This window comes from Alligator sinensis, unplaced genomic scaffold, assembly GCF_000455745.1.
Source record: "Alligator sinensis unplaced genomic scaffold, ASM45574v1 scaffold814_1, whole genome shotgun sequence".
NCBI lineage: Eukaryota > Metazoa > Chordata > Crocodylia > Alligatoridae > Alligator > Alligator sinensis.
The window spans coordinates 467,790-482,783 of record NW_005842352.1 but is presented as its reverse complement, the minus strand read 5'-3'; the positions used below and the strand labels follow the sequence as shown (position 1 = coordinate 482,783).

At 44.8% G+C, this 14,994-nt stretch overlaps 1 protein-coding gene across 1 annotated transcript in view; it reads right to left on the bottom strand.

Annotated features, from left to right (window-relative positions):
• Positions 1-14,994, bottom strand: part of FBN1 (fibrillin 1) — a 242,811-nt gene that overhangs the window by 199,128 nt on the left and 28,689 nt on the right. The window contains 2 exon segments of the mRNA XM_014522437.2: positions 6,103-6,198; positions 8,951-9,046. Coding sequence (XP_014377923.2) covers positions 6,103-6,198; positions 8,951-9,046 — 192 coding nt within the window.

Below are 14,994 nucleotides of genomic sequence, written 5' to 3'. Positions count from 1 at the left end.
TGGACATTTTTCCTCCCTAGGTTCAGCACTTTGCATTTCTCCTTGTTGAACTGCATTCTGTTGTTTTCTGCCCACTTGTCCAACCTGTCCAGGTCTGCTTGCAGCTGTTCCCCGCCCTCCGGCGTGTCCACTTTTCCCCATAGTTTGTGTCATCTGCAAACTTGGACAGAGTACATTTCACTCCCTCGTCCAAGTCGCTGATGAAGACATTGAAGAGTATCGGTCCAAGGACCGAGCCCTGCGGGACCCCACTGCCCACACCCTTCCAGGTCGAAAATGACCCATCCACCATGACTCTCTGGGTGCGACCCTCCAGCCAATTCACCACCCACCGGACTGTGTAGTCATCCAAGTCACAGCCTCTTAACTTGTTCACCAGTATGGGGTGGGATACCATATCGAAGGCCTTCCTGAAGTCTAAGTATACGACATCCACCCCTCCTCCTGTGTCCAGGCGTTTCGTAACCTGGTCATAAAAAGAGACTAGGTTGGTCAGGCACGATCTGCCTGCCACGAACCCATGCTGGTTTCCCCTCAGCATAATTTGTCCTGCCGGGCTCTCACAAATGTGAGCCTTGATAATTTTTTCAAAGACTTTGCCAAGGATGGAGGTGAGACTGACTGGCCTATAGTTGCCCGGGTCCTCCTTCCTCCCCTTCTTGAAAATGGGGACCGCATTGGCCCTTTTCCAGTCCTCCGGGACTTGGCCCGTGCGCCACGAGCTTTCAAATATTCCCGCCAGTGGCTCTGCAATGATATCGGCCAGTGATTCTCAACCAGGATGCTGCAGCACCCTGGGGTTCCTTGAGATCCTTTCACGGATACTGTCAGGCCCTGGCCTTGGACTTGGGCCCTCAGTCTGCCGGGTCTAGCCTGGTCATCCCTGCCTGCCATCTCCCCAGCAGAGCACTAGCCAGAACCCTCCAACTTGGCAGACAGGTGGCCAGAACCCTCCAACTGAGCCTAGCCACTCACCTACTCCCTACCATAGGAGTGGCCAGCCAAGGGCAGCTGATCCTTCACCTCTTCCAGTATAAAACCCTGACTTGGAAGAAGAAGTGCTAAGGCAACAAGGCTCAACCTTGTACGTAGGCTGCTGCACCCATGTGTTGTGCCTCTCCTGACTCTGACCAATTCTCTCAATACCTGACCTGACTTTCCCACAGACCCCGGGTTCGGCTTGACACTTTGGCTCTCTGACCTGACCCTGGTTTGATCTCCTGGGTATCTGACCCAGCTAGACTTCTAACTCCATGCTCAGCCCAATCCTTTGGATTTCTGCCTTAGTTCCCTGGACAGATTTTCTGGCTCCTGGCTTCCCTGCACACAGACTCTGCACACTCCTCTGAGATCTGGGCTGCTTCTCCTGACCCCCAGACCTGACCACCCATGGCCTCACTTGACAGGTGCCACAGGATGCCAGGCAATATTAGCACTGTTAGATGTGCAAAGATGATTCAAAAGATAACAGAGATTTCTAATAGGAATCCACAGTGTCAAAAGCATCCTGGTCTTTCTGAGTTCTTTGCAACAGAAGAATTGCTGTTATTTTTCCATAGTCAAAAAGTGAGCAAAAATTAAAAGTCAGCATGTTCTGTGGGGTGCCTCAAGCCAAAAAAAAAGGGTGTCTCACGTCTAAAAGAGTTGAGAACCACTAATCTAAATAGTTGGCACAAATTTTGCTACAACGATCTGGAGCCGTTTCATTGTTTTCCACACCAGGTTATGAGAATGCTTCCAAACAGTGAATTAGATTGCCCAATAATACCCTATACAAAAGCATTATATATTGCAACAATAGGGATTGCAACATTCTTTGGTATGTGGTATACGTGAATAAGAGGCATGCCACAACCATACTTTCTGACTGTAATGATTAGTTAATGTTTATAGAGAAAAGTACTATATAATTTGTAGTAGTAATTTACTTTGACCCCTGTTAGCTTGTGGCAGGCACGACCTCAGAAGTCAAAACACAGCCAAACACATGTGTGATGTGCATGACACATACCACAAAACCATACTGCTCCATTTCCCACTGTGTTTAAGTCCAAAATGGGGTTTTAAAACAATGGAAAAGAATCTGTGCCCATTTTGCTTATACCGAATTGTGTTGTATTTAGAAGGTATTTACCACATGTCATTCTCAGGTTTTTTGCTTAAAGAAAGCCTCTTTGAAATGTCAGTTTTGGCAGAAGAAAATTGATACAGTTCTACTTAACACACCAGGCATCACATTGTAATCCACTCACTGGGTTGTATTCACCCATGTATACATCAGAAGTCCTCTTGGGAGGGTTACACATCCACATAATGTGCCTGATGCTAGCTTTTCTGCAAATGGATCTCTTCCTTAGCTAACAGATGTGTAAACTCTTTTGCAGCCAGACAGTTCCCTAGAGAATGCACAGGTGCGGGTGCTGAACACTGCAAGTTATTCCAGCTAGTCAGCATTAGCATATGCTCAAAATCTTATCTTCAGAAGAAAGTTTTCTGGCATAATTTGACTCAGAGACCCCACCCTTTTTTGGAGGCAGGAATATATTACCTCAGTTAGGTACAGAGGGTGTTGGGAATCTGAATGTACAAAACATGCCAAATTTCAAAGGTCCACTGGAGCTCTGACCATCATTTGGCCTCAACATTGTAATGAGTATCAACAGAAATGTTATGGTTCATTAATCACTGTTTTCTTTTTAACCGATAACTGAAATCAAAGACATGCTCTACAGAAAATGCTTTATGGAAATAACATATAGATTAAAGCCAGTTGGCCAGATTGGGTGCCTACACGTACATGTGCAGCGAGGCTGCTCCAATGTGCTGTAATTACCAGCTCCAGCAGACTCCTGAGTCACATGTATCAGGGTCCCCACGCTGAAAAATGGCAGCAGAGGCGCTTTAACTAAAGCTTGTTCAACGAGCTTTAGTTAAAGCATCTCGGCTGCCATTTTTCAGCACAGGGACACATACATATGATGCTCTGGGCTCTTTAATTAATTAAAGCACCCTCCCCTCCCAACACTCCCAGAGCACATGTATAAACCACCCATTCTGGCCCCTGTTTGAAGTGACTTTTCTCTGGTCTCCACTGGCACAAGCTGTCTTGAACATGGCAGTCACCCACCCAGGATTCCGCGGTGTCAGACCTTTCCAGCCCTCCCTGATAAAGGGATCATTGGCTGAGAAAATGGGGCTCCAACCATTCCCTTCTCATGTAATGGCACACTGGTTGTTTCAGATAGTTACAAATTTGAACCCAAGGCTGTTCCAACTTATGCTGGGGCTTAAACTGGCCCCAGGATAAGTGAACATAAAAGTGGCTACCTTTGCTGTCATCTTCCTCAGGTCCTGCAACCTGCAGCTCCTCACTATACCCAAAACAAACTGCTTTTGTTGGCAACTCAGAATAAATAATTCTGGTATGGTCATACTCAGTATCCTCTACAAATGATACAAGTCGTAAGACGTGTTTTACTTGCTTACAATTTAGGTGCCTTTAATCTGAGATACTTGAGACCTTTTCAATTCCTCGTTCTCTTCTCTGCCTCACATGTGCTTGAATAGAACATACAATTATAGCTATAGAAAAGTAGGGCTGGCGGGTACTTCAGGAGACCATTTGGCTCAACCCCCTGCTCAAGACAGGATTATTCCTACCCAAATTATCCCATAAAAGTGGTTGTCTAACTTATTCCTAAAAACTACACAAACAGTCGTCACAAAGGTACAAGACATTGCCCCAAAACACCAAAAACACCTTAACCTGTCACAGATAAAGCAGGGGGATGAGAACACAGGGCACATTTACAAGAGACACGTGAATGCACATTTGCCTAATTTAATACACATTATGGGTGCACATCTACACATGCAGGTATCAAATTTAGGCATGATTAGTTAAAGCACATTAACACACATGTAGATGTGACCCAGCACTAACTTTAATGCCAGGTCTGCTCAGCCATTAGGGGCACACGGCAAGGCTGCAGAGACTTGGCACTAACATTAATGCCAAGTCCCTGCACATGTAGACACCTGCCAAAAATTGCTTAATGCACATGAATTTTAGTTGCGTTTAACTGCACATGTAGACGCACCCATAGTCAATGTCCCACCACTGCAAGGTTGTTAATATACATTCAAGCAGTCCAAGGACTATATAAGCCCTATTTATGATCCACTGTATGAACTGATGAATTCAGAACTTGTGCATACAGCATGCACCCATTAGTGCTTGAAAATATGAACAATTGTTGTAATGGCCAAGAATAATGATGGCAAACACAGTGTTGCAGATTACATATCATTAAGAAGGCAGTGTGTTTGTACAAAAGTCTATGGAGTCTATAGTACTGAAGATGCTGAAGGTAGAGAAGATATAGGAAAGAATAATTTAAAGAAAGGCTACCCTTCTTTAGCCTATACATTTATACATCATGTGGTGCACTCATGTATTGTTGCGTTTTGGGGAAAAGGACAGATGGTTAAAGATGGAATTCACAATAGAACTACCTGCCAGACCAGCAGTATTTCAGCTTTCAGCTTTGAACAATCCAAAAACAAAACAACATGCAAGTCTTAGCTCAGTGCCAACTATAAAGGTTTTCTCTGCCTCAAGTATACTGGGAAACACCTGCTTCTTCCCACTTTGTGGCCAAACTGAGAGCAAAATAGTCAAATGCTTTGCTGTCACTAATAATTGGCTGTTCTAAGTAACCACCTCTTCTGTCTGTCTAGGAGAGCCAGTAATGAGTGAAGGCCCAAGCCTGGAGATATTTAGCACTTGCAATGCCCCACTAAAGTCATTAAGACTTTTGGCCAGAATCAAGCCCAAAGTGAGTCATGAGATCTATACAGAGCTTAGCTTTATAGAAAATAAAATACATTTTAATGATCTACGTGATCTAGATGAATTTTCAAAAACGGGAAATCAATCAGAATGTTAATCAAATTAAAATGCATGTTATTTTAAGACTATAATTTAACATGATGACTCTATTTAAACAATGATTTCTGTCATCCTTCTCCAGCAAGCCATTAAACAGATTAAATTTCCTTGAAACAATACAGTATAGCAGCAGTTAGGCAGTTGGTATGACTGTACTTTCATCTGGAAACAGCTGTGCTTATTGCTATGGATACTCTTAAACAAAAAGTGACAAATCAATAGCAATAAATTCATACAGGATGTGAAGAACAACTGACTAAACCTTGCAAAAATAAAACTTGAGAGAGAGAGATATAGGATATTGCATATCATTGGTAATTAAATATATCAGTCTGACTGCCATAAAAACAAAACAACAGAACTGTTCTTATAATTTAAACACTGAACTAAAGTTTGCGTAAAAATATTTATTGATGCTTTTATTTGCCAACTTTTACATCTCTGTGTTTTCACAAGCATCAGAAATTAAACGAAACAACTGCCTTAATTGGTTTCATATGCCTTTCATCTTGACTCCTACCCCTGAATGAAAAAAAAACCTCACATATTGCTGTATTTACTACTGAATTTTTTTTTTCAGATTTTAGATTAACAAAAAAAGACCAACTCCTGTGTAGGGTAAATGGGACACACTACTACAGCCTCTCCAGTACTGATAGAATAAGGCAGTTTGCCACAGAATAAAAAAATAAGACTTGCAAAAACTCTAATAGGACCACAGGATCAATGCTTAAAATGCTATTGACCACATGCAGAAGCAAGACCGAATTGTTATTTCCACATAAAAATGTTAAGATTCCACCTATCATTAGGCCATCCACCATCATATATTCCATTTATGGCAGTTACAGTAGTCTTATTCCATACATTTGCATGATTTCACAAGTTCTTCCTAGTTCTTTTGGTCAGATTTTGCTTTCACTGAAAATTTTGGGAACCGCAAATAAGAAAGAAAAAAAAAAAAAACTCATTTACATTTTGCCCACATCATTTACAGTCAAAAGTAAAATACTAGTCCTTAAAAGCTATCACAGCATCAGTATTTTCAGTTTCCTACTTATACTGAATAAGAATTAAATTAATTTTGTTAGGATCAAACATATAAACTACTGTTCATGATCTTTAATTTTAAGTGGTATTAGAGCACATACCTCTTTCGCACTGAGGTCCAGTAAAGCCATATGTACAAGCACATCGATTTGGAGCCACGCATCTCCCACCATTAAGACACCCACTTTCACAGACAGCTGCAGTGAAGAAGAAAAAATTACCTTAATTAAATCATTTTAAAATCACGTTCATAATAGATATACAGCTACAATTTCTCAGAGCTCAGGAACCTTAGTTAAAGTTGCAAATCTAATGATACAGGATATTGTGTGTTCCACTTCAGCTACATTATTTATTTCAGCTTTTACACTCTCTCACAGCCTTATCAAGTAAAACATACTAATCTTCCACAGGGTATATTTCACAAACACAATAGCAATCAGAACTTTACCAGGCTTCTAGTGCTAGTCTCTCTACCATTAACAGAGTATACCATAATTTCAAACCAACATTCCTTTCCATTTTCCATTAATCTAAGTAACAACTAAGTAGTAGACTACAGATATAGGGGCTAAGCAAATGCATCTCTTTCAGATCCTCATAGCTCTTTCCATTTCTTTGCATAGGCCAGAAACAAGCTAACAGACTAATCAGCTCTTTAGGTCTATCAGAAATAGGATATGTTTATGGGTTTCCTGATGTTAGACAAGGTTGTCAGAAAACATAAGCTTAAATTTCTGATCCAAACAATGAAACAGTTTCACCCAGGCGCAGCTGGTGAACTCAGAGACAGGTGGAGTGGGTGCCATAGGTGGAGGGAGAAAAAAAATGGGGGGAGGAGGAGCTGAAAGAACATGTGCACGCATGCGCGCACTCCCCCCCGCCCCGCCCAGAAAGTCTACAGGGGGAAGGACCGTGGGGGGGAATGGGGCTGGGACTGGGCAGGGATCAAAGTAGAGCCAGGCACAGGATTGGGGCCAGGAGCCGCTGTGCCCCTCGCCCAGTGCTGGCAGCACCTGTAAATTCGCCGTCCCGCACTGGCCCCGGCCCTGCACTGCCTGAGGGGGGAACCCAGAACAAGGCTGGCCTCGGCTGCACTGCTGGGCCGCAGCGGATGGAGCCTGTGGGACCCCCGTTGCCCTCCGCACATTGTCCCCGGGAAGAACCTGGCAGCTTCTCCAGGGGTGTGGCGCCGGACAGCCAAGGGGGACCCGTGGCCCCCTGACCTTTGCACAGGGCATGGGCAGGCTACAATTGCGAGCTGCGCTCTGCCTGCTCCATGCCTCGCTGCTGCCTTTGAAAGCAATGCGGCACGGCATCATGCGAGTCTCACCACTTTTGAAGGCAGCAGCGAGGCACAGAGCAGGCAGAGCACAGCTCGCAGATGTAGCCCACCTGTGCCCCATGCAAAGATTGGTAGGTCATGAGCCCCCCTTGGCTGCCTGGTGCCACGCCCCTGGAGGAGCCGCCGGGCTCCGATTGTCCCACAACCTGGCCCAACCAGGGCCCCATTCACAGTGAACAGAGCTCCGGCTGGGCCAGGTCCTGGGACAATCAGAGCCCCCGGGTCATCCAGGAGCAGTGTGGGGGAACCAATGGGTGAAAACATGCCCCAGCTCCCCCACGGTGCATACAGCATTGGGGAGCTGGCCCTCCCCTTCCCCTGGACGAGGCACCCACAGCCCCGTCCTGCTCCGCTGGGGCTCTGCAGCCACTCATTGCGGCCCCAGCCCCTAGCCCCACCTGGCTAGGCAGCAGCCCCAGCCCTGCCCAGCTCCCTCCCTACAGGGGTCTCAATCCTCCTCTCCCCCACTTAACTGCTGGAGCTGCTCTGCAGGCTGCCTGGGGCCACTGCATGTCTCTGACCTGGCGCCCCCTGTCTTCCGCCTTCCTCCCAACAGCTCTTTACCTGGGCTGGGGCATCAGTACATGCGCCCTGCTGCCCGCTTAAACAAGTGGCTATTTCAATTAGTCAAACTGATCAAGTGTTTCCATTGCACATGCACCATTGGGGCGGTAAAGAGATCGCCCCAAGGTGTCCGCTTGACAGAGCGGATCTCTGAATTCTCATTTGAGTTTACTAGCAATGTTGCAGCCCTGAAGAAAAAGACACAATAGCACCTGTTCCAGTACCCCTCAGCAGCAGATTCTGGAATGGTGGTGGAGACAAACGAGAGATCACTTCATCTCCCCGTCACTGCAGTGTTTATTGTTTTTATAGTGGTGGAGATTTGGGTTTATACAGAGGACAGGATTTAGAATCAACATAAACCTGGCAAATATCTTGGCTGCAAGAGATGAGAACTCTTTTACTGTACATTAGGGAGATCTCATACAGCTGCTGAAATCAACCATAATTGTAAGTGCTGTTCTGATAAGTGTAAAGGCCCTATCAACTATTCACATTGCTTGGCATATCTCCAGCCTGAATACAACTAAGGCAGGATAATATAATGCAATGTAAAATATATTAGTCAAGGAAAACAGATTTGCCTGTAACCAGAACTAGACAATACCAAAATGAACAAACTGTTTGTTAGGTACCCTTCATAACTCAGTATTTTTTTTTTAATCTAAATTTAAATAAAGTTACTGCATTAAAAAAAATTAAGGAACTCTTTATATGGAACCTGAATCTCCTGATAAAATTGAAATCTAGGGCCTGCTGCTCCAATTCAACTCCTGGAAGTCAATGGGAATTTTGCTAGGATAAGAACTATGTCCAATTATTATGAATTCATTTGATGTTTATTTTAATAGTTCTGATTAGAAACAATTGACCTGACACTCATTTCAAGGTCACATGCTTTCCTGTAAAATTCCATTGCAGTATACCAAGAACAAATACAGCGCAACTGAGATTTACAGGTAAATTATGACTGATCTATATGTTTCACTATCATGTAACTTTGCATTTGTTGTATGCATATGTACACTTAGGTTACTTACGCTGTCCACAGTGTGTTCCTGTGTATCCCTTCTGACAAAGACAATGGTCATCACTGCAGGTACCTCCATTCATACACCGGATGTTACAGTGTTGTACTGTAATTATGAAAAGAGTATTTTTTCATAATTTGACAAAACTATCAGGAATAGTTAAATAACTGTCAATCGTTATTTAAGGAACTGATTCTAGGAAGTGCTGAGTATCTAAGAAAACTTTTTAAAAAATGGGGGGTACTTACTACATACAGTTTAAGATCACGTCTCTGGTAGGTAGTAAGTAGAAGCCAAAACAATATAATTTATAATATTAAGGAATTCAGGGTATTGGCAGAAACTAAATGGGAGGCAAGCCTGCAGTCTCTGCTCACTAAAGTCAGTGGTATTTTGCATGGGAGTAAGGGCTACAGGATATGATCCTTAGTTCACCAAGGCAAAAACAGACCAGCAGAAAAGGAAAAGCACAGATCTTTTGGCAGACACCGCCAAGCAGCACTAAGTTTTCAGCATCAGAGCAATAAACAAAGATGGGGACATGGAAGCCAATAAACTCCCCGATCCTGCTAACAAATGCAGAACAGGAAGGGATAAGGGAGAAGCGCTGGTAGTTGCTATTAGGCCAGCAGTGCACACCCCAAGGCTCTAAAAAGGGAAAGCTTCTCTGCAAATGACAGAAAATGGGGAGGTGCACTTCATGCTCCTCTTCACTTGAACCTAAGCCAGTTAATAGTGGTTAACATACAATCTGTCTTACACCAGGAAAGCATAAAAAGCCTGCGTTGGACTTTCCTGATAATAAGGACAAATATGTTATTCAAATTAATGTCAGGAACCACTTAAAATATTATGCTCTTCATTTGTATAAGGGTGGATAGCTTTCACGATTTAGTTTTCCTCAAAGTTCCCACTGTCTGACAACGGAGTCCAATTGAGGCAGACATTCTGAATATGCAGCCAGGAAATGGTTTCCTTCTTAACAGGAACCACATGAAAGACTCCTCCCCAGATAGGATTACTGTCAGATTAGCATTTTAGTAGATTGTCATGGAGCACAAGATACCTACACTAATCTGTCTGAAATGGTCAGAAAGACTGAGAAATACAAACTCCACAGGCAGCCACAGCCTATTACTGGCAGGTGGTACATCAACCACTGAAAATGTTCTGCGGCCCAAGCTCTTCAGAAACATTTGGCATTTTACAGACTAGAGAGATGCAAGTTGGTTTTTTTTTTCTTTTTAAACAGAAATTATTTTAACTTCGTTGCCATGAGTACATACTACCATTCTATAAACTCTGCTAAGTTTAGTAGACTTTTAGAGTAGGGATTCAAAAGAATCCATTATTTAAAACACTGATGTTTTAAATATTTAAGTTCTATGAAGTTCAAACTAGAACTTCCATTTCCTGTTTCTAATAATTGTGATATATCTTTGTTGCCTAAAATATAGCCATAAAAAATTGTAATAACATTCCTCAACAAAAAGTGAAAATATTTGCAAATGTAAAATAACTATCTGGTGAAGATTTTTGGATAACATCCTAAGTAGGTCAGAAAAAGGTGTATAGTTGCTTTAAAACGTGTAGTTCAACCTAGTTTTATACAATCTTAGACAAACAGAGGGGATTAGAAAAAGCATAGGAAATGATATCATCTGTCAAGCAGGGTAGGAACTTAAAAACCACAAACTGATTTCAATTAGAGTCAGCCATGCCAAAAGCTAATTTTCATTCCCACATGAGCACCAAAACCATTTAAATACTTTGAACTACATCTGAGATAAAAATGTTAACAGTAGCTTATATGTTGATTTTCAAATTATTTGTTCAAGTGAAAGTTAAGTATATTCCCCCATTTTACAGGAACAAACTTAGAAGTAACCCTCAAAAAAAGTTTCCATAATTTGTTTTACTTCTTCTCAAAGGAACTTTTCCAAAGTAAAATATTTCTTGCTTCTTTTTTAAATAAAATATTTATGGGTGATGGGTGGTATACCTAGTCATCCTTATTAAGACAGACCATTCAACCAAATAACTCTCTCTCCTAGCTGAATCAGTGATATACCAGAGACAATATAATTATTTTTATCTCCTCTTTTGAAAATGTTTTGAAACATCAATAAGAAAACATATTGAGCATTGTGAAATATCAACCCACCAAAAGTTTGTAGAAACACAGGTATGTGTTTCTTAGGCTTAGCTGTTGCTCTAAATCTGAAATCCTGAAAACTGTTTTATTAGTAAGGAACTAGGCTCTCCTCTTCGTTATATCAGAGATGGTCAGAGCCAATGGAGTTAAATAAGCAAAAGAAAAGAATCTGCCCCAAAGACAGTAGATTGATAAAGGTTCTACAGAAAGGCACAGGAATTGCAGAGGATTGGTGACATCACACACAGCTTTGCCATGTCCTAGAATACACAGGGAATGGTTAAAATGTTCATAAATTATCATCTTTTTCAGGCCCAATCCTACAAATAATTTACATTCAGAACCTGACATTGGACTTCATGGAGGACTAGCTGCAGGAGCAGGAACTTCCAAACATTTATAGACAGAGCCAACAATTAACATTCAAAACTGTATAAATAAAGTGAAAGATGATGTCAGGCTGAAAAAATGTGCATAAAATCCCAAAGTAACAAAACTTGACCATCTTGTTTTTCTATAAAAAAGGTAAGAGCTTCAGGATTTGGCCCAACGCTCAAGTCTACATAGCGTATCATCACATCCTCAACAGATGACTCAGCAGAGCAAAAAAAATACATGCATTCCTAGTTAATAATTCCAGCAAGAAAACATGAGTCTTCACTTTTCATGTAATGAGTAAAAAGCAGTAGCTGCATCCTCAACATCTCTGAACAAGGGGTATTTTGCAAGATCAGGCACAAGGTAACAGGAATGAGGATAAGGCTAGGATTCAGAGAGACCTAGGCAAATTGGAGGACTGGGCCAAAAGAAATCTCATGAGGTTCAACAAGGACAAGTGCCAAGTCCTGCACTTAGGATGGAAGAATCCCATCCACCGATACAGCCTGGGGACTAACTGGCTAAGCAACAGGTATACAGAAAAGGACCTGGGGGTGACAGTGGACAATAAGATGGACATGAGTGAGCAGTGTGCCCTTGGTGCCAAGAAGGCTAACAGGATACTAGGCGGTATTAGTAGAAGTGTTTCCAGCAGATCAAAGGAAGTGGTGAGGCCACATCTGGAGTCCTGTGTCCAATTTTGGACCCCGCACTACAGAAAGGATGTGGACAAGATGAAGAGAAGCCAGTGGAGAGCAAAGAAACTTGTTTGGAGGGCTGGGGCAACTGACTTATGGTGAGAGGCTGAGGGAAATGGGTTTATTTAGTCTGAAGAAGAAAAGACTGAGGGGGGATTGGATAGCAGCCTTTAACTACCTGAAGGGCGGGTCCAGAGAGGATGGAGCTAGACAGTTCTCAGTGGTGACAGATGACAGAACAAGGAGCAATAGTCTGAAGTTGCAGCCAGTGAAGTTTAGGTTGGATATTAGGAAAAATTCTCTCACTAGGAGTGTGGAAAAGCATTGGAACAAGTTACCTAGAAAGGTGAGGCAATCTCCATCCTTGGAGGTTTTTAAGGCCTGGCTTGACAAAGCTATGGCTAGAATGATCTAGTTGGGGATGGTTTAAGCAAGGGCTTGGACTTGATGACCTCCTGGGATCCCTTCCAACCTTATTTTCTATGATTCTATGAATACTGGAACTATTGGCATGGTATTTTATACACCACTGAAAACAAAAAACATTCCAGACCATGTGTTATATAGAAGGTTCCCGCCAGGAGCATGGACTAATTACTAGAGATGCATCAATACATCGGTATACATATCGGATCGGCACTGGTACAGGGAAAATTGAAAGTATTGGAAATTGGCTTTTTTTGCCTGATGCAGCCAATAACGTGGCTGATAAATGCTCCACGCACGCGCATAGCCGCAACATGCACGGGGCCAGGAGTGCAGCCTGGCAGCTTGGAGACCAAGATCTAGCTCAGGGGAGGGCAAAATACGGCCTCGGGCCGGATTCAGCCCACAAGGCCATTCTATCCAGCCCATGGGGCCCCTAAAAAATTTAGAAAATCAATATTGATCTGCCCTTGGTTCCTGTCAAAAATGACAGGAGCCAGGGGCAGTAGCACCCAGCGGAAGCCCCAGAGGGCTCCCGCAACAGCAGGGCCCGCCCGGCCCCAGCCGGAAGCCTCAGCAGGGACCATGTGGCTGCACTGCACCAGAACCTCAGGTGGGGGGTTGGAGGGAGTGTGGGGAGGGCAAAGGAGGACCCAAGGCAGGGAAGGAGCGCAAGGAAAAGTGGCCGGGGGAAAAATTGAGTGCAGGGAAAAGCGGCCCTTCTCCCACCCCATGGCTGGCGCTCCATGCTCCAGCCACTCGCAGCCCGCGTGGAGCTGTCTTCAGCAGGCACAGGCAGCCCCACACAGCCCCACCCCCTGCGGGGGTTACAAGCTGGTGCTGATTGCAGGGCGGGGAAAAGCCCCATGGCTGGCCCCCCGTGCTGCAGCCACTCACAGCCCGCACAGGGCTGCCTGTGCCTGCTCAGGACAGCCCCGCACAGGCTGGAAATGGCTGCAGCAGGGAGCGCCGGCCACGGGGCAGGTGAGGGGCCACTTTTCCCCTGCGCTCCACACCAGCTCCTTCCCTGCCGGCGAGCAGGGGGTAGGAGCTGCACGCTGCCCCCCACCTGTACCGCAGGACTGGGGGGCACTGGGGGGGGGCGGGGGCATGCCACCTGTACCGCAGGACTGGGGGGCACTGGGAGTGAGCGGGAGCATGGGGCCTGCACTGGTGTCCCAGGGCCAGTGCCAGTGGGGCCCAGAGCAGGGTGGCAGAAGCGTGGGGTCCCAGCCGGCAGGGGCTCTATGGAGCTGGGCCAGCTCCCCCTGCTCCCTGCTGGTGCAGCCCAGCCTGGCTCCACAGACCCCTGCCAGCCTGCGCCCTGCTTTGGGCCCAACCGGTGCTGGCCCTGGGACATTGGTCGCAAGATGGTGACCAGGGGGCGGGGCACCTGTCAAGGAGCAGGGCTTCCCATGCGGCCCGACAGCTTGCCAAAACTAGGTTAGTGGCCCTCCGCCTGAAATAACTGCCCACCCCTGATCTAACTGGTAATTATGGTGTGGGGGAAGGGAAGGGGCATGGTGGGGGCAGATCGAGGCCACTGGGGTGAAGGAGGGAATGGGGCTGGGGCAGGTGCTGCTCAGCCAATGCTGGGTGGGGCATGAGATGGAGCAACAAGCCACGAGCAGCTCCATCACCACGGAGCCCTCGATCTGTCCCCCTCCCCCACTTCCCCCACACCAGACTTACCAGCCCGACGCTGGTCTCCAAGCTGCCCAGCTGCATATCAGAATCGGACTGGTATCAGTTGATATGGCTCCTTAAAAACTGGCCCTCAGTATCGGCCCAAAAAATCTCCATTGGTGCACCCCTACTAATTACTATTATTATATCTTCGTAGCATCTAATGCAACAGACATGTACATTCTAGGCACCTCTTCCTTGTAGAATGACCAAATGAAGATCTCATTTAAGGGCTAGACACTAAGCCAAGGATTTGCACTCACTGAAACAGAGCAGGTATGCTTTGCCCCATTAAGGCAGGGAGAGGTAAAAAATTGTGATGGCCTAAGAGCACTGAAAATAATCAGCTCTCAAGGCCTCAAAACATCCGTGATGGTAGTTTAAAAAAGAAAGGGGTGTACTTTGACAGTTTTCATAGTAAGACGTTTTAAAGCAATGGGATGGAATAAGACCCCAGAAGGCTAGTCCTGATCCAAAGGCTGCTAGAGTTCTTTTTCCTAGCTTTGTACTTTTTAAAATTATTTTTGGGTCATGAAAGGGATACTCCATTTTGATTCACAAAGGGACTCCTCAGGAGGAGGTGCCAAGAAGAAGAATTAACCAGGCCACTATCTTCAAAAGCAAGAGGCCCTCACTTGCTAAGCTCATTTGCCTCTAGGTGGCTGCTGTCAGAATCTGGCCAATGCAATGACACCAAGTCTGGCAAGAAG